A 24,927-nucleotide genomic window follows, 5' to 3' on the forward strand; every position below is an offset into this window, starting at 1 on the left:
TTTGATTAAAAACACAATGGACTTCAGCTTCCACTGCTGTTAAGTTGTATTGAGCTGACCATCATCGGCCCTGGTAACACGAGAACGAGCACAAGCTTTTGAGCCACTTGCTCCCAGCAAACGCACATGCAAAGTCTCTCCAAAACTACTCTGTGGAAATGGAATAATCTCCATATAATGGAAAGAACCACTCTCCAACAATAGAGGCTGTTGTGTGGAGGCGTGAAGGAACATCGGGCGTCACTCCGAACAGCTGAGATTGTGCCCCAACTTACAGTCTGAGCACTGTCCGTCTGGTGTTTCAGTTCTTTTCAGTGGAATGATTAATATAATGGGGCGTGTTTTTGTTCACACTAAACCTACCAAACCATTTACTGTTGAGAATAAACATGTGGCAGACTGTACTGTTTCTCCTGCCATGTACTTTTCTTGACCAGACCTTTCTAAAGACCATTGTTCAGAGTTGTCTGGTGCAATGAAACACCCCTTCTTTTTAGTTTATTTCTGCCCAAACAATCGCCCCCTGGTGAAATTGGGCCCCCCCCCCCCTTTCTGTGAGTGATGACTGTGTTTAGAGGCACAACAATGGATGACTGGAAATGGCTCTGACAAACAGACCTCTATTCTTGCTACAGGTGAGAGGACATTCAAGTGTGACCAGTGCGACGCGACCTTCAAGAGGAAGGACACGCTCAACGTCCACATCCAGGTGGTACACGACGGCCACAAGAAGTATAAGTGCGACCTGTGTGAGAAGGCGTTTGTCACTCCGTCGGTCCTCAAGAGCCACAAGAAGGTGAATGAAAAAAATAAACTGGAGGCCAGACGAACTCAATCATGGACAGAGATTGCTCGTCTGCCCGGGCTGTCATCTTGTCCTGAAAATGAGTTCAAGCACAATTGATGTTGTATTTATTTGCAAGGCAGACAGAACGGTTAGAAAATAACCTATGAACCCAGCAAAATCATCTTGGTACACGAATGCAACTTCAGACACACAGAATAGACGTCCTCTGCATTTTGAGTTAAAGGAACAAGCAATGGTAGCCTTCCACTAAACGGCAGTATTTTCCATCTTCTGTTATCAAAAAAAAAAAATTTAAAAGGGAAGAAATGACAGCCCCATTATCTACTTTTCCAAAATGTTCCCGTTGTTTCATATCCACTTTTATTCCTCGTCTCACAAAAGTGATGAAGCTAATATCTTGGATTGTCAAACCTGGTGGAGACATCCACGTTGACCGTTGCCGCACTTGAAGGTCTGGAAATCAATTCCTATGTTGATTAGAAATGGCAGTTAGTCCATTAGCTCTGCAGGATTTCAAAGCCCCAAACAGATCTTGCTGCAGATTATAAGCCCTAAATCTGACAACGTCCGGTGTGGCTATGGATCATGATTGAAACCAAACAGCTTCTTGGCACAGGGCAAAAGAAAAAAGTCTCAGAACAGTAGGGCTGAAGACAGGCATGTTGAACCGTCTCTCTGCTCATGGGGTCTGGAGGCTGCTGAGAGATCTGGCCTTGATCAAAGTCAAGTTGCCGAGGAGACGACAACTTGCTGCCTGTGTTTACATGTGCGGAGTAACCCTGCGTTTGGCCATGCTATTGTTGAAGTCTTATTTAACGTACGCGGTGATACTCTGCAAACTTTGCTCCCCGAATAATCACAAATAGTTAGATATCACAGCCATTGTTGTTAGTATCAAAATCCAACCATGGCTCTGTGCACCTTGTCCAACTTGGGAGAAAGTCAAAGCTTTTTTTTAACACCATGAAAACCAAACTGATCAAAGAATGAACCTCCATTATTATTGTAACTAAATTAAGAAGCTTTTTTAACAGGGCTGAAATTAAAGGTTTTCCTCATTAAATAATCTGCCAAATAGTTTTCAGTATTTGAGTAGAGTAAAAAGAAATTGTTTGAAAAAATGCCAAGGGGACATTTTCAAAGTGGTTGTTTTATCAAACCAAAAGTTCAAAACACAAAGAAACTAACTTTAAGATGAGATATTGAAAAGAAAAGCACCAATTTCTTTCATTTGAACCAGTGAATGTTTGCCAATTTTCCTTCAACATGACTTTTGATTGGTGTTGATTATCAAAATAGTTATTGTCAATTGATTATTTATAATAGTTGATTCTTTTGATTGACTAATTGTTTAATGGCCTAATCATGTCAGCTCCTACTTTGAACGACGAGGTGACTCTCCTCCAGGCACAGACAGATGCATGACCTAATGGAAAGAACCATCCGATGTTTTTCTTTTTTTAGCTGCAAATGCATTTATCTCTCCCGGACCAAGATTTTATGGCTCTTCTTTCCTTTTCACGCCAAAACAGAGTGGATCTCAATCTCTGTTCTTCTCTATCTTTGCGTCACCAGCAGTTGCTTGTGAGCGCGAGCGGTAATGCTGCACATATCTGGAGCGGACCCGAGTTATTCGCGGAGCGCTCTTGTGTTACAGGCAAATGCTTTCTCCTCCGTGAGCCTGGATTTGTGTTATATGAGAGGGCGTGTGTGTCAGCATGTATGTGCATGCATTGTATGTTTTTGCGTATTGAACAAGACGGTCTCACCTCTCGTCGGTGCTGACTGAGCCAGAAGAATTCACAATGAATGAAAATTACAGGGTAGGATTTTAACTAGTTACACTCACACTGTATTTATATGTAAAACTTCTTTTTTATAATTATACAACTGCCATTAAATTCCACACCTTAAATTTGAAACGTGACGTTCCCATGAAATCGATAGCGTTCCCCCGTGGCTGTCTGTTTATGAAGGTAGCATACAAGAAGTGTTTCCTCTGTTGTACAAATAACTAATGACACACTGCTCCGTCCGAGACAGTCAGTGTGTGTGTGTGTGTGTGTGTGTGTGTGTGCGTGCGTGCGTGCGTGTGTGTGTGCGTGCGTGCGTGTGCAGCCTTTGTAACGAAACACCCGAGGTGTCAGAGGGACACAGTGGGGTGATGGAGGGAAGGATGGGGGCCCAGTGAGGAGGTGTTCCTGTATTGTTGTACTGCTGTTGAAACTGTCGCTCCGAGTTTGAGCCTTTCATACTCACGATTATTTTCGGGAATTTACAACGGAACAGGAGGTGGAATTCAGAGCGTACTTTTCAACAGGGAGAGAGGAGGAGGGGGATGGGGGAGAGGTGAGGGGAAAGGTAGGGGAGGTAGTAGTACACCCTCTCCACCCCCCCCCTCCCCGTTTGCATATGCATCCCAGAGCTCTACGCGAGAGAGGGGATGTGTGCACGTGTGCACCCTGGCCTTTATTCCCCGGGGCTTTGGACCCCGGCAGACCTGCATCATCTGTGTTCTTTGATTCCCGCCTCCAGGGCAGCTCAGTGGATCCACTGTCATGTCAACATGTGCATCTCCTTTTTACTGAGTATGCTTTGTGGTGCATTATGGGAGGACGAGATGTGGTTTATTCTTTATCCATCCACAGAGAGAAAAAGCACCACATAGGGCATTTGGAGTAGGATGTAGATTCTGGAGGTGCCTTTAATGAGCAGAGAAGGGACGACATCAGATTACGTTTTCATTAGCACATGTCCTGACGTGGAATTCCAGCTTTCATCGTCGATCACATTTTACTTTGTAATGCACTGAGGGAGGACGGATGTTACAAATGTTTTTTCTTAACATCAACCATATGTCCATTTTATCATTTCTCTTACCCAGACACACACGGGGGAGAAGGAGAAGATCTGCCCGTACTGTGGACAAAAGTTTGCCAGCAACGGCACGCTAAGGGTCCACATCCGAAGCCATACGGGTCAGTGGTCATGATTTTTTAAATTTTTGAATACCTGTGAAGTTATTAAAAAAAAAATCAGGTAGTCAATGCAAATATTGCCTTGCACCTTGAAGCTGCAACTAAAAACCAAAAGGAGAATGTTTATTTAGCCTGGAAACCAGACCGAGGAGCAAGCGGATATTTACCCGCTCTCCTCCCATGCCGTCCTGAAGCTGGTTGGGCCGATCACAACTGTGGATCTAAAATGGGTTGGGTTTTAACATGATGACTTTTTCATTAATGACTAAGATGATGTGGAGAGGTCTGTTGATTACACCGTGGTGACAGTATTAAGGATAAGAAAGGTTGACCCTCTTCTAGTCCCACAAAAGGGGAAATTTGCATTAGAAACAGGAAGTAAGTTCTTCTCTAAAGGAAGAACAAACACCATCAACATTTTTCTGCCGCTCTGAGCTCCATTACACGCTTCGTTGCTCTGATTCATCGTAGGTCTGCTCTGCGAATGTTGAAAATAAAAATTTGAAGTGCGATAACAGTAGGCAACAGTTTAATATGTGTGTGTGTGTGTGTGTGTGTGCTGGTGTGATTTGTGTGTGAATTGTTTTCAACAATTTGGCAAATATTCTTGTTAGCTTTCTTGCTAAGAGTTTAATCGAAACTACTTTCGGGTCTGTTCTTAAATATTAAGGAAGGACGTGAATAGGCATATTAAACAAAATGGCTACTCTTTTAAAGATTTATCAGTAGACTGATGTCGAAAATAATCTGCACCTCCTCTTCCTCCCTCCACCTTTACACCTTCTTATCCCGAAAGATAAGGGGAAGAATATATTAACATTTTAAACGAAAATTCCAACATAATGTAGCACTGCTTGAACCAGTCTTTGCACAGCCACAGAAATAGAGCCCTGAATGTTCATTAAACTGCCTTAAACTAGAAAAACTACACATTCCTGTGTGTTTCCTTACCAACAGACTGGTGCAGAGCCCTGGCACGGCCACACACACACTTCTTGGCCTCTGAACGTGTTCAGTCACTCTTTCTTTCCCTCCGTCTCCTCTGCCTTGCTCCTGGCGGCCTCCTTTTTCCCCCCTCAGTCCCACTTCATCTCTCCCTTTTTGCCCTTTTCCTCGTTTGCGTTGTTTGCTGTGCCCGGGTGTTTTTTGGGGGGATTTTATTCATCATTTTCCTCTGCCGGTTCTCTGGCAACAGATGCACGTGGTGATGGCCTTCTAATGTTGTCTGATCCATCAATTTAATCCTGCTGGAGCCGTGGTGTGAAAATGTCTTGTCTTGACGATCAAATCATTTACCCCCTCGTGCCGTGGCCAGCGTCAGTAGTGCCCCACAGTTTTACCTATGGATTCTTCTGCAGCCATCAAATTAAAAGCTTGAAAGTTTCATCTTGAATCATGTTTTTTCGCCTCTCCAGCTCTCCCTCCAGGTGTCGACTCGTGTGTCAAAATGTTTGCATTCGAGTGTGGCCAGAACAATGGTCCATTGACAAGCCGACCACACTCTGTCAACAGCCTCCTGTGTGTCCGTGTGTACACGAGCTGTGTATATGTGTGCGTTTTTTTCGTACATGTGCACGAACCAACAGAAAGAGGGAACGTATACCAGTGTGGGCCGCGGCCCAGTCTGATTGTATTTATATAGAATAAACAAAAGGGAGGAATGCTGGGGGAGGGGTGGGAGCCGAGGGGACACCTCAAAGAAAGAAAGGAGCAAAGAGAGAAAAGGCCACTCCAAGAAAGCATCCAGCCGGATGACCCTTGACCCTGACTGGCTGTAAATCTGTCCCCTCATTCTATAGACCTGGCTTTTTTTGTTGTTGTTTGTTGTCTTTTTGTGCGAGCGCAAAAAAATAATCTCTGGTGAATCAGTGTCTTTCTCTGAGCAACAATCCTGACAAGATTCATCTTGTTCTCTTCAATGAAGAGTCATTTTGTGGGCGCACACACATATAACTCATCCGTGGGTGGATGTGTAGAATTGTCTGATCAAAGTGTGTGAATCATAAAATCTTCTTCTGCCTTTGAATGAGAAAAACTTTAAAGACGACTAGTTTTTCCGTCGGTAATCTCTTTGAAGGGCCACCAGCTGAGGTGAGGACATTTAAATCGACAGCCTCTCTGGATGGCAGACAGGAAAGCTTGATCTTGTTTGTCTTCCTGCTTCACAGGAACAAGTCAGCATTGATTATTTTCCTGCTAAACACAGAGGACTTTGTAGGGATTTCTGGGGAAGTCTTCTCCTATCATTTTACCATTAAACACTGTAGGGCATTATGAGAGAAACGGTAAAGTGTGAAATAGATTAAGGAGAAAGCATCAACGTGATAGTATTAAGCAGCTTTTTGGCTTGTGTCCCCCCCCCCCCCCCCCCAATTTAATTCAGTTACAACATCACGTTGAGCTCAAACAAATTAGTTGCAGCGCCACAGAGGCAGACGTCGCCTCTATGAGTTCACCGTCGACCCATAAAATGTGAGCTGTCAAAAACTTGGACGGGGATGTTGAAGACGTCGTGGAGCTCAGTAGTCATGATGGATGTGTCTATCATTTTCTAGATTGTTCTTTTTGGCCCCGTGATGGAGCGAATGTGTCCTTCTCCACATCAGAGCTCAATGAGAGCAGTTTTTCCCACCATGCGTGCCACGATGTGGTAAATAGCCATCGTGGGGTCATGTGCGTTATTTGTGCCAAGGGAAATGTTGACAGAATCCAGTGCCTCGCTGTCATGCTGACATCATAGGACATGTCGTGTTTGGGCACGAGGAAAAGTGTAAGCCCACGAGCTACGTCTTTTAACCATCAACGCTAATTTTGTGTTCATGATGAGATACTGATTCGAGATTTTAACGTTGAGACTCTCCCCCGCAAGCAGACGAGGCTGTGGGCCTCCGGTAGGTTTGCACATGTTAAGTAGTCACCAATGGAACATTTGTCATAAATTTAAGCTTTTGATTCATGATGATCCTCTTGACCAACAAAGAAAAGCTGCAAATTTGTCAAGCAGACACATGTGAGACAGAATAGGACAACAGAGCAGCAACAGCTGTCTAAGATGGGATACAGAATATTCAAGCCATTATGTGTTGAGTGATCGGAGGGAAACTGATATAAATCAAAAGCAACACATAAGGAAGCACTGATTTCCACTTGGATTGTCTCTTTTAACTATTTGAAGAGGCTCTAAAAATGTACAAGTAGTGACTTTAAAGGGCCCTCTCAGCAATTTAGTGTACCGCTGACATGATATACAAGAGAGAGATGAAACAATAATAATCCAAATGGAAGCAGGAGAGTCTGAGATATCCTGACTTTCAGTTTTGAGTATAGATCCACAAAACACCGATGAAGTCACCATCCACGTTAAAACAGATTTCCGCAAGAGAAAAGGAATGCGTTTCCATCCACTGCTGTGATGCACATTTTAGGAGATTACCACATTGGAGATGAACAGCTGCTAGTGCTAATGCTCCCCATCACTGCTATTTTAATCACAACAGAAGAGGTTGTAACGAAGAGTTGCAATTAAAAGAGGGCAAGTCTAACTAATGAAAATGATGCAAAAATGTACTGGAGAAAAAACTTTTTGTCTATTCCTTTTTGTTTTTGCTAAGTGGTCCTTACAGGTCTGATGTTGTCATCTGCCACTGTATTTAGTCTCTCGTAAATAAAAAAAAAATTGTTATTATTTCACTTAATTGCATTTTCCTTTTATCAGTGCACCGGATTGTCAGCCTTTCTGACATGCGTGAAAACCTACTTGCTATAATAGTGTGAGCTCAATAGTGTCTTTCGTAAGACGCTCCCTCCCAAGTTAATGTCCCATCTCGTTCAAACGTCCCAGGCGGTCGAGCTTTTCACAGAAAAATGGCGGGGCGAGAACCCAACAGCGCGGCACAGAAGAAGATGCAGAAAAAGTGCAGGTGCGGAAACGGGGGTTTAATGAACAAGCAGAGGTCAAACCAGGTGAGCGTCGCAAACAAGTCCAGCAGGGGCAGGCAAAGCACGTACAGGCAGAATCAGGCTCAGGCTAACACAGTGCTGGAGAGCTGTAGGTCTACACGCTAGACAATCTGGCAGAGAAGTGAGGGAATGGACCGGTGTATATATACTGAGGGGCTGATTAGCTGAGGAGGAGCACGTGGCTCTGGGGGTGGGGCAGGCCGGGTGAAAGGAGTCAGCAGGTAATTCAGAGCAGGTGGGAGAGGCAGGGTCTGAGATGACATGAGAGTTATTAGTGGGGCAGAAACAGGAAACATCCAGTGAAATAACTAAAGGCCGGCTGAAGTAGTGACACACACGCGGGCTTTCTGCTGCCCAATATCCGTAACGACTTTGCAAGAATCATCACTCAAATGTCTTCCGCTGGGATTCTTCGTTTTACTGTGGGAACAGACGCTCCGCCTCCCCGAGGTCAGGCACGACTGAGCGACAAGCGCAGGTTCTCACTGAAGTAGGGCGTCGGGGTGGCTAATGTACATGCAGGCCTCAGAGAAGCAGAGTGGGGAGACGTTTTCTGTCACGCTTGAACTTCAGATGACAGGTCTTTTTTCAGTCTTGGGGACTGACGAGCCTTTTAACACCAGTACATCTTTGCCACATGAATTTTAATACGCAGTGTACGGTATAATCCGACTTAATTACCTAATCACGTTGGCCTGAAACATAAAGTCAAGGTGCACTTATTTTTGTTGTGTACTTGTACACTTCAGTGTACACTGAATTGCTGTAACTGCGATTGCCCTCTGGCCCTGATCTTTGTGAAAACATGATTTTCAACGGGACAACTACCGCCCGGGTCATAACAATCACTCCTTTTTAGCTCCAGTAAAGGGAAAGCGAAAACAAAACACTTGTTTTTGAAAAATGCTGTCTTTTTTTTTTTCCCATCATGGTGTCATTTGTTCGGGCAATAACACACAGTCTTACTCTGTTGTTTTACAAACGCTGCGTTTGAATGATCTCACAACAGAACTGCTGTCGAATGGACATCTGGTACGACTCTGGAATCACTGAACCTATTTGTGTTCAGACGATTTTGTTTGTCTTGACTGTGGTCATGGTTACAATCTTGTAAAGTAAAATCACCCCGTACTGAATTGTTGTCCGTCGCCGTGATGAATCGTGCCTCGCTGTCATAGCTTTCTTTGGGTGCAGTGCGGATGCTTCACTTGAATTGAGGATTGTGTCAGGCTCCGATCTGCCGCACGGGTGGCAGGGATCGGGCACGGACTTGTCCGATGCAGGCCCCTTCACCTGGACGAGTTTAGGAGAATTGCTTGAGGAAGTGGAGAGATCGACTCAAGTCAAGTGTAAAAGTTGTTGGGCGTTCCTACGGCTCATCAAAGGGAATCTCTTATCATCTCCGACACACCGATATCACATTACCTCCGCGGCCCCTGTTGGCATGTGTCGCAGGGCAGAGCGCGGAGGGCCACTGTCTGGCTGGACTGGAGGAAGCCGGGAATTAATTTCTGATGGACCACACTAATGCCTTTCAGACCGGAGCCCCCAAAGCTACAAAGCATTCTCCATAACACGAGCGCTGTGCGGCAGGCAAGAAGGCGACACAGCCGACCATCTGCTAACCAGACACGCGGCCGCGCGCGCACATACAACACACGAGGGGTGCCAAACGGATCGATTAGCAGACAAGAAGTGTGAGGGCCACAGCGGGGGGGCGGGGGGAGACACCCGGGGTCAAAGAGATGGTGTACTGTTTCAGCACATGCTAAATCAGTTACCATCTCCACACACATAAAGCCCTGGCTCAGTGCTGCAGCCACCCCTCATAATCCCCAAACAATCTGGCTCAATCTGGAGAATAAGTGGAGGGTTTCCAGTTACAGTAACACTCTGAGCTGAACAGACACCAAGTCTCTCGCACGGATAACAGACACCAACGTTGCAGGACTGTTACTACTTAGGTTTCTAAGTAGCATTTGTTTATTTCCTGATTCGCTGAGGGCTTGAGTTGCTCTCGTTTTATCCCGAGCAGGTTGAGCCGGTGCAAGGGAAAAAAAGGCCACAGCTGTCGGAAACAAAAGCAAAGTTTGGAGCGGGGAGCCCTAAGTCACCATATTTATGAGTGACCTCTTTTAGAATATCGAATACCACCATTTTCTCTGTTTGCATTTTTCCAGATGAGGCCCACATGTCCAGAACCAGAGAGGGAGGGAGTGCAGGTTAAGTAGGTGAATTGGCGTGCACTCACGGCGTGGCCCCCGTGTTCGCAGGGTGTGGTTGCCTGTGCCGCGTGTGAACTGACAATAGCCAGCTCCTGGGAGGGATGTGATCCAAGCCACAGAAGTACATTGGCACACTTTGCTCCGGTGCTATTAGCGCACTAATGCCTTCTCCAGGACTCCCCCAGGGGTAACGCTGTGCCTCAACCTGATACCGCACATGCTACATGAGACACGGGACTCGCTCGTCTCCGTTACCAAACACATCTGGGATTCAGATTTTCCTGTTTGTCAACAAAAGGCCTCCTAGGGGCTGACACTGCACAGGCGGGGGATTGTGGGACAGAACCGGCCCGCATGCACGTTTCAGTATGTGCAATCAGTCCACATATGTCACGTTAACCCTTCCTACGCCAGCGCGGGGGCCACTCGTTGTAACACTTTGTGTCACAGCGCGGCTGTTGTGTGGTGGGTTAAGACCCTGACCCTGTATCTGCCACCCAACAGCTGTCATCGCCTTTCTGTTGAAAGATGCAGGATTTATGGGATATGAGTCGCTAGACAAATAACCATTTTTCTGCCGTTCCGACAATTGAAAGTTGGAGCTGGTCAAGTCTAAAAAATAGAATAATGTGAGATCTCACGGGTCGTGAGTTTCAAATCAGGGAAAAAGGCCAGCAGCAGTATTCAAGTATGCATAAATATACACACATTACCACGAAGAGCTTCCCTTTTTTCTGCCAAGAAAAATGCCTGAATGACCTTGGACATTGAAAAACATACGTAACTTTTAATCAAATATACACAACAAAAAAAAATGGCCTTAAAGTATTTACCTCAATCAAGCCTTCACATGTTGGCTGTTCAAATCCTACTTGGACTTATTGTACGGAACAGAAGACAGATCCATTCCTCCAGCACAGTCGTGTTTATAGCAGTGGGATAATATTACTTGTCTAATATAGTCCCTCGATGGATTTTCTGATTTAATAAGCATCTTTGCATTTTGAATCCCAAGGAAACCCAGCTCATTAACCTTATTACTTAAAGGGGCAAAACATCTCCCCCATCAATAAAATGACTCGCTTGCCTGTTCAGCAATTAGTCACTAAAGAGAGATTATGTTAGTGTGAAGCAGATAAAAAAAGAGGAAATGATCGTTGCACTGAAGGGATAGACACAAATGTCTAGCTGTAGGTATTCATTTTGGTCAGTGTTTCATTAAATGTAACTGTGCACTTACAGGCAGGCTGCACATATATGAATTCAGAAGAGGGTATTACCTAATATCATTTGATTTCCTGCTCTATTTTTACTGTTCCCGAACGCAGGAAACATACTCAGTTTGCACTAGATTCCTGATTAATGGCACAGCTATGAAATAAATTGTCCAATTATTGAAGCCAGAACTTTTTTTCTCCCTTGTCCGTTTCATATATGTATTTTTCCATCTGAGGCTGTAATTTCAGTGCTGTTATATAGGTTACCTCATATCTTTTCTATAGATAAGTAATCAACTGGGGTTCTGCTATCTGGCCCGTGGATCAGGCCCCGGTAAACAGATCCATGTGTCAGTGGACTGGTTGACTGACAGCCTGTCACTTTCTCTTTGTCATCAGCGGTGTGTGCGCTCAGATAGCATCTCGACGAGTTTGGCCGGGCTGCTTTTGATCCGACCGGGACTAGCTGCTCCGCCTCTGATGTGCTCCTAAACTGTTGGCCAGTTGCAGCTCAGATATCGTGCCGTGAGTTGTAGCCAACATCTCGGGTGGAAAGTCGGTGGGCTTCAGAAATGAGTGAATGATATCGGGTCGACCGGTAGCCAGGTCACATTTGACACGTATGGACAGGACACAGGTACCGTGGCAGCGGAACATAACACTTGCCAGGTTGTATTTGTGTGTTTGTCACCAGGTTTGGGTCGTGGAAGGAAGCCAGTACATTTTGGTGTGTGGATCCAGGAATCTTTTTATTGCCTTCCTTAACATTGCCAGACATTTTCACATGCAACACTGTCTGGACATTGATGTAAAAATAAAAATCTGACATATTCATGATGTGGAGATCTATGAGATTGTTCATTTTGGTGCAGGTATTCTGTCTATTTCCTGTTTTTTTCTACTGTAAGAGCTCCACAGACATGAAAGATTGTTTGGCCTCGGTGGAGGTATGCGCTCTACTGAGTGCCACTCTAGTTTTCGTCTGTATTCTTCCAGACAGTGAAGGTTTTCCTTTAAAATGGTCATGTTTGAGAACCTTTTCATCCATCAATGTGTTTGACGCACATGTACAATATTTGCAATACACGTACCTGAGGTCATCGTTCTGCTTTGATAGATCTGTAGGTAGGTTTGTTCCAACCTGTACGGTCCCATTTATATCTGATGTGAGGTGAAGTGATGTGACGTGGTCTCATGTGCGCCGATGTTTTTTTGTTTTCCTAGGTGAGCGTCCGTACCAGTGCCCTTACTGTGACAAAGCATTCAGCAAGAACGACGGCCTGAAGATGCACATCCGCACACACACTCGAGTAAGTCTGAACCATTTTCTGTGCTTTCGTTAGTGGGGACTTGGTGCATTAATGGCATCACTGTTGTTTTTCCATAATACAGCTTACTGTGTCATATGTACAATTATAAGTTCATAAGATAAACGTGGTGGTTTGGATATGAAGAGTGTTTTCTCTGGTGCGTCAGACCGAGTTCCCTCTCGTCATTGGTAAGCTGTCGGACCAATCGCGGGCATTTATTTCCGCGCGCTTACTAATTGGCCTCTAACTAAACACAGCCACGGTTGTGGTCAAATGCATCGTTACTGCACAGAAACCACCGAGTGTAACTGTTTGTTTTTAATGTGTGGATTCATTCTGTAATATACTCACTGAAATAACGAAAGCAGTGGCAAAGCATCACCAAATGCATCACGGGTTTTTCTCGTGGCTCTTAAATTATTCTCTTTTCATTCTGTGATTTAAATCCGATGGTGAAAGCAGCATCTTATGTACAGTAGCATTCTTGATAGATACCAAACACAAAGAGATTAGTGCAAAACATCTGACAAAGCAGGTGAAAGCCGAGTCAGTCAGGTGTCCCACGACTCTGTGGTTCGATCCGGAGTGCTACGCTCCAGGATTGTTCGGTTAAGCCTTTGTTCGAATTGCAGAGTAAGAAACACTCACATCTTGCCAAGTAGAAAAAAAAGAAAAAGAGTCTCCTCTGTGTCTAACATTTGTGACACTCCCTGCCCATTTAATTATGAGGTAATTCCCACGCTTGCAGGTTCTTTCATAAATCTTGTAAAACCTACTGACACCAGTCCGCAGCGATAGTTTAGATACAGGCAGAAGAGAAATTAGATTCACTCACACTGTGTCGGCTTCTTGAACTCCCAGTTATGTCTTTTTTAAATTATCTTTTACAAACAGCTGACTCAATAGCCAACTGATGACTCTGTGGAAATGCAGACACGGGAAACAGAGCCTTAGTGGCCTGAACATGTAAATGTAAAGTGAGTCAGAGCTCAGGGTGGAGAAAGGAGAAGGTAAGTTTCTCACTGAACATCATGAGGTCATTTCGTGGGACGGGACGCCGCTCGTTTTTCCTACGTCACCCATTTGAAGTTCTCCGCCGAAGCGACACTTTCCATGAGCCCTCTGTGAGCATCTGGACGTGCGTGTCTCTGTCACTTTTGGACGAATGGGACTTCATGTGCGTTTCATCATAGATTTCCATCATCGATTTCTACAGCTCTGACTGTGACGGTCGGGGCCTGACAGCACTGTTAATTTCAAAGATTTGTCCTCCGGTAACGTTGTCCAGAGCACAGCGCTCTGCTGTTACAGTGTGTCGATAATGGAGGCTTCCTGCCCAGGTCGACGTCTCTCAGTGGAAACAGACAGGTATAATTTTCGAGTGACCCGCAGATTCAACTGACTGATTGTTCTGTCCCTTAACGTTCCCGGATCTGCCTTTGCTCACAACGCTCTGAAATATGGCCCGAGCAGTTACAAACAGCAGAGCCAGATGAAGTCACTGAAGAAAACTAATGTCGTTTGGCTGCAGCTCACTGTTAATGTACAGACAATTTGAGATGGATGCGTTTGCGTGTTTTCACCACAGACCACATCGCTGGCGAACTGAAACGGAACACAGAGGATGGCCATGTGAGCGGCTGATGCTTTGGATATTACAGGGGATGGATGTTTATCATTGAGGATTCGAAGATTCCTTCTTATGGCAAGAAGTCTTCTTTGACTTGCACACGATGAATATTAGATTTCTCCAACATTCTGTTGAAATGTTTGCGCAACACAGCAACAATGAGCTCAGAGCGACGGTAACAACCTATATGTATGTATTGTCCTGAGTTGTTTCCCATTCTGAGTAGACATGCCGTGAAGTTTGCGCCTCGCTTTGGGAGGGACACACTTCAGCTGCCTTTTGGAAAGGCTCAGTTTGCGCAAGACTTTACTGACCCAAACCTTGACAAACCATCATCATCATCACAACCCTCTGACGTCAGTCATCGCATTAGAGAGATTAAAAGGGGCATCAAACGATTTTGGAGAGAGCTCGTCTCTCTCTTTGTTGTCGTTTTTGGGACTCTACTGCTCTGACTGGGCAGCGAACACGCGACCTTGGGTATGGCAGTGCCAGCGCCAACCGCTAGCACATCTCTTAAGGTGTCGACGGGTGACGTTTACAGACTGCACTTGCAGTGTTACGTGGCGCGATCCGCAGGGCTGAGACGAAAACCCGGATTTTTGTTGAAACACAAACGGTCTGTGAGGAAATATTCGCTGATTTTTACAAAGCGCGTAGAATCGCTTCCTGCCCCTTCAAGTGGATGTACAGTATGTGTTCAGTGATTTACTATGATCCTTGAAGGGTGTTAAAACATATGAATGCTCTAGATTTAATAGAGACATTTCACACTCAAATACCACAACCTCATGATGGCGCTCTCAAGGAAGAGCAGTGGATCATCAAAGTCTTGAGGACTCGTCCTCTGAGAATTTTGATCTGTGTCAAAGTAGTGGAGCTTGTTTTGAACATGGCTAATCTCTTCTGACCTACTATGAGCCGCTCACTGATTTCTACTTGCACCCTGAAGCCGAACAGGGCACTGGGACTTCATGTGGCCATGCCGCTTCACAAAAACCCACGTATTCAACGTGACACGTGAGACGGGAGGCTCTCTTAGGGTAAATAAACACAACTCCGCTTTTTCGCATTTCGGGGTGCGCTCTCGGCGGAGAGTGGTCAGATTCAGAGGAACACTCGGGTCAAAGGTCAGCGGGTGAACAGCTGCTGAAGAGCGAGGGTCACCAGGTACAGATGTTCAATGTTACCGGGGTCGCAGTGATGCATTCTGGGCCCACCACATCACCTAAGTCCATCCATGTGTTCGCTGACCTACAAACTCTGACCCCTCATAGTTTTCTTTTTCTGTCATACAAGTAACCATTGTACCCGTATGGAAAAAGAGGCGATCCTCGCTAAATCTGAATATTTAAGGGGAACGCAGATCAGACTGTTTCTCCACGCAGCTTTCACGCATACACACACACATACACACACGGCTTTAGCTCAGTTGTCCCCTTTTCTGTCACACACACACACACAAACAGTTGCATGCGTAGAGCGGCCCACGCACATGTACCCGCTCACATGCACACACATGCAGTGAACCTGATCTTTACCTCCTTTTGTATCCTGTGTCACTGGGCACTCCTTGCCCCGCCCACATGATAGAGCCTTTCCCAGGACCCCTTACTTCCTGCATTCACCCCGTTCCCATGACAACTAAGCTTTAAATGGGCAGAGCGTTCGCTATCAGCCAGACTTGTCAAAAACAGCCCCACAACGAGTGACACTGGGAACCGGCTCCCCGCTATCTTCGCGCTTCTTATTTCTCCACAAGTCTTTTAGGTGTCACCACCGTTTCCCCCACTGTCGGACACACCCCTCCACCGCTCACATCATGCACACACACTCACACGCGCGCGCACACACACAGTGAGACATGTACTTTGACTGACAGTGAGACAGGCCTCCGAAAGGCACAGAGGAAATGTTCTTTGGTAAACTGATGAGGTGTGGAGACAGAGGAGTGATATTCTACAGCCCCGGAGTGCCAGAGCTCTGATACGCGTTCAAAGGGATTCTCTGTGCCGTGTTTTCGCTGCTCTTTTGAGGAATCCATGTGTTTTTGATGGCCCCTACGTCGGTCATTTCCTCCCGACTGCAGGGGCTGTACAATCTTTCATTTCATATCTTCAGAAACTCACAGGGAGAGAACGCCGGGGTGTGAGGGAAGAAGGTATCAGTGTGTGAAAATGAACGTGTGCGTGCGTCTTACAGGCATAATTCCACTTGTGTGTTTTCCACTGTGCTGTGCGCGTCTGTTTGTTTTTCCCTGTGTGTGTGTGTGTGTGTGTGTGTGTGTGCGCACACTGTTGTGTGGACCATTACACTTTCTTCCTCCAGGTTTCGTCCATATGCGGCTGAACTGAGGAAGTATTCTTTTATGTATTGTTCTGCTACATACCGACAGATGAAGTGCCCTCCTTAAAATTTGGTGCGTGTGTGTGTGTGTGTGTGTGTCACTGCAGGAGAAGCCGTATAAATGCAGCGAGTGTAACAAAGCCTTCAGCCAGAAGAGAGGGCTGGATGAGCACATGAGGACCCACACAGGAGAGAAACCTTTCCAGTGTGACGTGAGTATCTTCCTGCCGCCACTGCACCTCCAAAGCAACCTGTCTTCCTTTGATACCTGCTTGTGTTTGTCTCTATGTGTGTTTGTGTGTGTGTGTGTGTGTTATGTGTGTGTGTGTGATGGCGGCCTGGCACCAGGCCAGATGTGGGGAAGAGTTGGTGGGGGGGGGCTGCTCAGAGGCAGATAGCGATCTTGTTCCTCTGGAGGGGCCGAGTGGGCTGATCTCACGTAAACACATTGAGAGGATCAGAGGGAGAAATTGCCCTCTGTTTATGATACTGTAGGAGTAATAATTATTCTCAGAGACAGTGGAGGGAACAGACAGGAATCGCTCGCCCTTGTTCTGAAACAAACTCGCTGCTGTGTTTCCTAGCCTTTTGTGAAAATTGGAAACATGGGGCAATTTCTGCGATGTTTTGTCCGTCTTTTTGTTTCTTAAATGAAGCCACAACTGTATCTTAGAAATGTCTTAAAATTTCAAAACGCTCAAAACCTTTTGATGTGATGGATGAATGCGAAGCCCAAGGATCAGTTACCGCAAGCTACTACGAAAGATTGTGGACAATAAAGATACTTGAGCTACTCCTTCTTCTCACATTCATAACTCAGTCAAATCTGAACAAATACACATAATACACATTCAGTCGGAGTTGAGCTTCTGGGCATATCATTTCGTCTGTTCATTGTGTATAAATGTTCATAAATCTTCTTAGCAAACAAAGAAGAGAAAAGAAATGAAAAGAGGAAAGAATACCAAAGTCATCCAGTGTAACCCTAGAATTCAAATATTCCTAATTCCATAGATCCATCACCTAAATCTGGATTCTCCGATTTTCGTTTTGAGCTGCAGCGCCCTAATTAGCCTCAATCTGTGGCGTCCCCTCGAGTTCTAAACCAGAAAATGCTCCCTAATGCCCCGGAGAGAATCATCTGTAGTTGTTGTTGAAGACCACAGAGTCCGTATCCCATTCACTGTCAGCGAAGCATCACCAGAGAGTGTCTCCCAGCGACATCCAACATTCATCTGGATTCCTTTTTCCGCCCGAAGCTTTGGAAGCGGCCTTTTTTGTCATGTAAATGATTCTACGCTAAACTATTAAAGATGATAGAAATAACATGTGGATTGTATTTTGGTGTGGATTCTGCGTCAGACAAAGGGATCACACAGTTCCAGGAACGTTACGCAGACAAAGCCGGAGGGGCCCTGTAAACAGCGTCTGTCAGGACCGTATTAAAAAATGTTGTAGAAGCATCCAGGAACATCTGGGCTACCACGAGACATGCAGCCCTCACTCTCATCAGCCCCATCTTACGTTCCAACACTGGATCAGATTTGTAAATTGTCTATTTGTAAAGCTAGAACAGGATGGCCCATGAATACGAGTGACCTGATAAACTATTGACGTGGTGTCATATGGTGCTTCTGCCGCTTTCATTCATAGCTCCGACCGTTTTGCCCCGCAGATGTTCCGACTGTCTGTGAGATTTTCCCGAATGTAATTCACGGCCCTGAAGTTCTTCGCAGATGGAGTGTGGAGGAGACACGCTGTGATTCTCGAGGCAGCATGTTAAACTGCAGCTGAACGCCAGCCAGCGGCGGATTATTGTGATTGATAGAGGACGATGGAGTCATTTGTACAGTGTGAAATGGCTCATTTATGATGGATGTTAAGTTGCGTACACCAGCCCCGAACCCCCCCACCTCTCTCTCTCTCTCTCTCTCTACTTGTGGAAAAAAAAGGGATTTATGTCGACAGGCATGTGAATTACAAATGATTCTCTGTGTCTCCGGCCGTGCCTGTGATAAGACTGAACTCTGCACTGAGCAGGAGACTTTGGAAAACAAGGTCAGGCGTTACGTAAAATTGATGTCTTTTAAAATCGTATCTTTTTTTCTGTAGGTGTGTGACCTGTCATTCAGCTTGAAGAAGATGCTCAGCAGGCATAAGCTGACGCACAACCCTAACCGGCCCATGGCCGAGTGCCAGCTGTGCCACAAGAAGTTCACCAGGAACGACTACCTCAAAGTGCACATGGAGAACGTCCACGGGGAGACGGAGAGCTAGAGGCGACTGTTGAAGCACTGGCTGGAAAAGTATCCGATATCGGCTGCTTCGTGCCGCCAGTTTGTCCTTTGCGTACTGTACACACAGACGGATTGATAGCAGAAATGTTCTTGTTACAGATACATACATGTAGAATATGGGAATCATTAGGGAGAGCATTTTGAATTTGAAAACAAAGACTTGTACATTCGTGTTTTTTTTTCTTTTTTTTGTCGTACTGTTTAGTTACTGTTTTGGATATTTGAGCAAACAAAGTTCCTGTTTATGTTTGATCTGCCTCCAAAGAGCTGTGTCTGCTCACAGGGGAAATGAAACGTCTGACATTTCACTCGCAGTTTTTCTGACTTCTAACCAGTGTTACTGTTTGTACCGCTACAACCTGACCTCTTTCACTGTAGTGTTTACTGAATACCTTACTGTAAGTCTATGGCCAGTTGCCAAGTTTTAAAAAAGAAAGACAGAAAAAAGCCTGCGACCATAGATCTTTTAGTGCACTTTTTGTACACTTTATACATGTTTACATCTCTTACATTTTACAGATGTCCTTCAGTGATCAGACATGTTCACTATTCACCTCCGGGGAATACATGTTGCTCCATTTATGAATTTAAAATATCACCTTTTTGATGTATTCAAATAAAGGGATGGTAAGAAGCTGGAGACGGAGAAGTGAACCTCTGGAAACCCAGAAACAGCTCACAAATAAATGTTTTTAAGAAATACTGTCCTTTCATGCTCCCTTTTACCGTAAAAAAAAAAAGAGCTGCATGATTTGTCGCATCAAGCAATGACTGATGGGGGGGGGAAATGTAATACAAGACTGGAGGTCCCCAAAAAAGGAATTTCAAAAGACCCCCATGTTCGGTTGTTCTCTTGAAATTCTCTTGAAAACCAAGGTTTGGTCTATAGTATTTTTAGTTCTGATTTGGGGGGTAACTGTGTGGCCTTACAGTGCATCATTAACTCAAAGTGACTGGGCTCACCTCTTCCTTTCTTGTCCCATCACCTGTTGTGTGAAGATCAGTTGTGCTTCTGTCCCCCTTTAAACAGGGACAAAAAGAAACTCCAAAGTACTGTTTGTTGATAAATTGTTGAGTGTTTTTGTTTGAATCGGTGATATTGGGACGTGTTTACATTAGTCTTTATTAAAGATAGTGCTGCATAGTTATTTAAGTGCAGCTATGTCCCTATTCATTTGACTCCTCGCTTACTGGCCCCTCGTTCCTCCAGCTGTTTATTCTGCGTCTCTTGACTGTGAATTGTCACTTCACACTTTTCTATTTTGAAATGTATAAAAACCTCATCAACTACCAAGCATCCATTTCCCCTGCCTGTTCTAATTATGTGTTTGTGAACTGTTGTCGTTGGCAGCGTGCTGGGAGTGAAGGCCAATTAAGGCTCCTTTTTTCCTCTTCTTCTTCCAATTGAGGCCGCAGTCACCACCCGCCTGATCTCTGATCTGCGAAGCCGCACGCCAAAGAGCGCCTCTGATGGTTTCTCCCTGTGGATGCGGGGACTCGTTCTCACGTCCATCCCCTGCAGAGACTCTCTGGTATCTCAGGGTTGTTGGGGTTTTGTTTTTTTTCTACCCCGCGGTGGAGTGAAGTGGTCGAGCTGCAAGTCGCTCTCGGTGTCGTTTCTGTGGCGTTTGTCAAACGGGCCGCTGTCCAAACCAGATAAATCTTGCCATGTGCGGCTTTGGCTTCCTAAAAAAACACATAACTACTACAGTATGTCCCAGCGTCTTTGAACGTGGGCTGTTTTCTTTAGACAATTTACTCATTTCTGGTATTCCTGTTGGATTACACTTTGGCTTCGTTGCTCACGGCGTGGAAATGGAGGAACTGCGCCGGGTCTCGGCGCCCCCGTCGGCTGCTGTCAGGCGTCCCGAGGAGCGTGGTTAGCAATGGCCGGATTAACCCGCTGCACCTCTGGCTCTCGGTCCGCTGCATGGCCGTGCAGGGCGTGGCCCCCGGCCCTGCTGAGGCCCACGCTGCCCGCTGAGCTCGTGCCTCCAACCGCCTGCTCTTTAGTGGTGAGGCCTCCGGGCCATACTGACGCACTCGCGAAACACAGTGACATTTATATTGCATCATGTAAACAGTAGTAGTAGTAGTAGTAGTAGGGATTTCCAACAGTGGAAAACGATTGTCGGGGCCCACGTCTTTTCTGACGGGTCAGCCTGGGTGCTGCGATGCCCCTGCTTTTCATTATCGCTCTGCTCTCACAATTCTGTGAGGATGTGTCTCGCCTGTCACCGTCCATGTCTCTGGTTTTCCATTTTTGTCTCTTGGGATTTTCCCAGTGACCCAATGGTCTTGTCCTCCACTTCAATCAATCTTTTTTCTTCTTCCCAGCGTGCATCCCTGCCTGCATGCGTCGCTCCCTTCCCCACTGGGTGTATCATGCCGAAGCTCCCAGTCAATGTGTTTCTAATTACATGTTTTTACTGGAAGCCCCGGTTTCCTGTGTTGCCTCCCCGGTTGCGAGTGTGGCCAAACTGGGCCCCGGCGAGCCGAACGCCGGCCACGCCCACTGCGCAGGAGTATCATTACTGCCCCTGCCCCGGGTTTATGGCAAACCGCTGTCACGTTCGGAATGACACGGACACGCTTGTCTGACCCCTGTGTTTGGGCAACGTTGCTGTGGCAACAGGTAGCCTCTCCGTCTACTTCCCTCGAGCAGAGTAATGTGGAATGTGTGTGCGCCCAGAGAACAGTGCCATCCAGAAGAATTCAATACGACGGGGCAGGGTGTGTTGTGGGTATTCTGGGTCGGCCCGGCAGTGATGGACATTACCCCTCGAAGCCACATTTCCATGGAAACAGAACTGTGGAACTTGAGTACCTTAAAAAAATCTGTGACACTGAAAACCAACAAAAGGTCAAACGCTTGAGCCATAGGGCTTAAGAATCTGGTTCGCACGCGCACACACACACACACACACACACACACTCACCACTCTCGCAAAGAAATTCCTGTCTGCTATTTCTGACAGACAGGATGGTTTTAATTTAACCGTCAGACACCACTCCGGGCAAGAGACCGGTGTATCAGGTCAGGTAGACAGGAATTAGTTCATTAGGAGGAAATTAGGAGAGGAACTATCATTAGACTGCACACAACACACCCCAACCCCCACCCCACTACACACATCCCACAACTTCATGTGTATACCCAGTCGTCTGAGAAAGACAACAACTGTTTCAAGCGTTATCTTTAAAAAAGGAAATGCAACAAAGCATTTCAGAAGTTATTTTTCACTGTTACATCACCTTTCGGTGTAAGGTGATGAACTCACAGTGGTTTATCACCCCATCTTTGGCCCTTTCTCTAGAAACAACACTGATGAGCGTGAAGAGAAAGAGGACAGACAATCAGGAGAGCAAGATAACATAAACACAACACTCTGGAATTCATTCACATCACATTACTTTTTGATTCCTTTTTTATTTCTGAATGTATTGTTTAAAGCACAAAGCATATGGTCAATATTAACAGTCCATTAAATGTCTGTGAGAAACCCCACAGACAATTATCAGCCAACCCTAGGAGCTAAAAGAGACCAAAGACGAACTGAAATGAGATCTACGGCATTTTTTGGATGCCAAGTCATGTCCCTCAAACCATTCCTGCACAATGTCTGGTGCATCATCCTGCTGCACGAGGCCGCTGCCATTAAGGGTTGTACACGGCCTCCAACGATGGTTAGATTCATAAACATCTACTTGAATGTCAGGACCTCGGGTTTCCCAGCAGAAACATTGCCCAGAGCATCACACCGCCTGCACCAACCTACCGTCTTCCCGTAGTGCATCCTGGTCCGTGGTCTCTTGCACACACACACACCCGCAACGCATCAACTTCAAGAACTGACTGTTGACTATATCCAACCACTTGACAAGTGCCAATGTAAACAGATAATTAATGCTATTCGTTTTTATCTCTCATCGTTTTTATGTTGCGGCTGATCCGTGCATATCGATGTAAAGTGCCTGCAGGAAACAGAATTGCAGTTGGAGCACTGGAGCACAATGGTGCCCCGAACGCAGACTCGTGAGAAAGACGAAAGCCCCCGCCAGTGTACAGAGGGAGAAAAGCCGGTCAGGAAACGCGACAAAAGAATTGATGGAGGATTGTCTCCCTTTCCCCAGTTTTGTCCTCTCTGGGAGGTTATATCCTGTAAGAATGGCTCAGCCTGCGCCAAGTGCGTATACATCGGCTAATTCCAATAAACAAGAATGTTTTTCTAACTGGAACGAATACAGCGGATGAAAGGAGTCTTCACTCTAAAGGGGCCGGAGGGTTAAAGACATCAGTCAGTGTGCCGTGCACCTCGGGAGCTGTAGTGCTGCTCAGCTCTGTCAGCACATTGTTTCTGTGGGCCGTCACTCCTCGGCCTCATTAGGAGCCGCAGTGCCGTCCTCACTTCACACACTGCGGTTGGACGTGTCTTCTCCGTTGCGGCAAACAGCACGGACAGCGCGAGTCGGGGCGAGGCCGATCGCTCACGCGTGATCTCCTTGTGCAAGGTGAACCGCGGGGACGGTCAAAAGAAGCGACGGCGACACAGGAAAATCCAATAAGATGTCGACAGGAAGTTCAGCCGCGTGAGGCCGAAATTCAACTTGGCAGAAAACACGCGACGAAACGGAAAATCCAATAAGATTTCCGACCTTCGCCGCGGTTCAGCGTGACCCGCAGACAGAGGAGAATATCTGTGATGAGCCGCCAGCGACCAATTTCATCCCATTCTCTTTTTGTTGAATATTTGAAGAAGCTGTGCAGAAGGCTGCCTCTCCTGCAGCTCCTCTCGTCTCCTCTCTTTCCCCACCGAGGGCCGCCCGGAGATTTATTGTCTGGTGATTAGCGATGACAGAGAAGGCTCGACTGCCGTAGCCAAAACATTTGTACAAATGCGACGAGAGATGCGCCATAATTCCTCCCTTTTGTCTTCAGCCAGACTGTCGTTCATCCTCCCCCTCCCTGTGCTGCTATTGTCCCAGCCCCCCTTATCTCGGTGGTCTGGGAGACCCGCGCTATGCACACGGCCCCGACACAAACAACACCCAGCTCCTGCCGGGGCCCGAGGAGCAGAGGGAACTGAAAGTGTGAAACTTTTCTTGTTGGATTAAGGAATACGCGGGAAAGTTGTTTTTTTTAATTGCGCATAATTGGCATATTTGGAACAGCAGTGAGCGGTGACATAACATTGGTCTCATTGTCCCCCACTCATTCCACATTTCTGTTTTGAATTTTGCAGCCATGTTTGAAATTGAGTCCTGTGTGAGTTGGGAGAAACCAAATACCACAGTGTGGGTCTGTTTCCTGTCAGAGCCGCCGGAGAAGCAACGCTGAGATGCACACCTTTCATGTGCTGATTTAGGTTTCGGTCCAGTGCACAGACTCAGAACAACACACACACACTCACACAGTCAGACATGCACAAGGGCGCTAACTTCATGGAGAAAGGCCTCCTGTGTCTGTGGCCCTTCTGAAAAGTGTGAGGTGGGACCAGGATCTCTGTCTGGGTCCTTTGAATTAGCCACGCTGAACTTGTTAACCTAGACCACACACACACACACACACACATGCGTGCACTGAATGATAATTTCCTCCCACCATATAGGAGCATCGTGCGTGGGGAGCGACTGTTGTCAGAGTGAACAGCTGCCCGGGGCCAAAACGCATCCATCTTCCACAGGAAGTTATTGGTCAAACAAATGTTATGAATCTGTTGTTCTTGTCTTGTTGACAGTGACAGTGACCATATCTGTCTTCCCCTCACACACACACACACACACGTTAACTCACTCTCCCTCAGCCCCTTTAACGGAACGGCGGGATAGATGGAGAGAATCAAGGTCATGGACCTCTTGTATAAAAGACGGCTGGTTCACTCCCACACCCGTTTGGTTTCAGCTCTCAGCACTCAGCAAGCAAAAGCTCACAGTAGCTGGTGTAAACACGTGCAATATGTGCGCCCGTGCATGCGTGCACACAACATTGCGAAATGTAAAAACAGCCTGTCATTTGTCACATTTTGTTCTGCGTTGCTTCGAAATGCAATGCACAAGACATGATAGCCCAGGTCTGTGAGCAGATAGGAGGCGAATAGCCAATTAGTCCTCACACCGCCGGTGCAGAACACTCACAGAGGAGGAGAGGGGCCCGGT

At 46.2% G+C, this 24,927-nt stretch overlaps 1 protein-coding gene across 2 annotated transcripts in view; it reads left to right on the forward strand.

Annotated features, from left to right (window-relative positions):
• The window catches only part of prdm5 (PR domain containing 5), a 31,184-nt gene extending 11,136 nt beyond the window's left edge, over positions 1-20,048 (forward strand). The window contains exons 12-16 of one of the 2 annotated variants that reach the window (XR_007032056.1): positions 636-796; positions 3,693-3,786; positions 11,588-11,713; positions 12,413-12,498; positions 16,582-16,630. Coding sequence is in view for 1 of the 2 variants with exons in the window: in XM_035648547.2 (XP_035504440.1) it covers positions 636-796; positions 3,693-3,786; positions 12,413-12,498; positions 16,582-16,686; positions 18,587-18,751 (611 nt within the window). In the remaining variant the exon portion in view is untranslated. Of the gene's footprint in view, positions 1-635; positions 797-3,692; positions 3,787-11,587; positions 11,714-12,412; positions 12,499-16,581; positions 16,687-18,586 lie in introns of those variants that run through there. The other variant, XM_035648547.2, reaches the window with a different exon arrangement.
• The last annotated feature ends 4,879 nt before the right edge of the window (positions 20,049-24,927 follow it).

Source organism: Scophthalmus maximus, chromosome 13, assembly GCF_022379125.1.
Source record: "Scophthalmus maximus strain ysfricsl-2021 chromosome 13, ASM2237912v1, whole genome shotgun sequence".
Classification (NCBI taxonomy): domain Eukaryota; kingdom Metazoa; phylum Chordata; class Actinopteri; order Pleuronectiformes; family Scophthalmidae; genus Scophthalmus; species Scophthalmus maximus.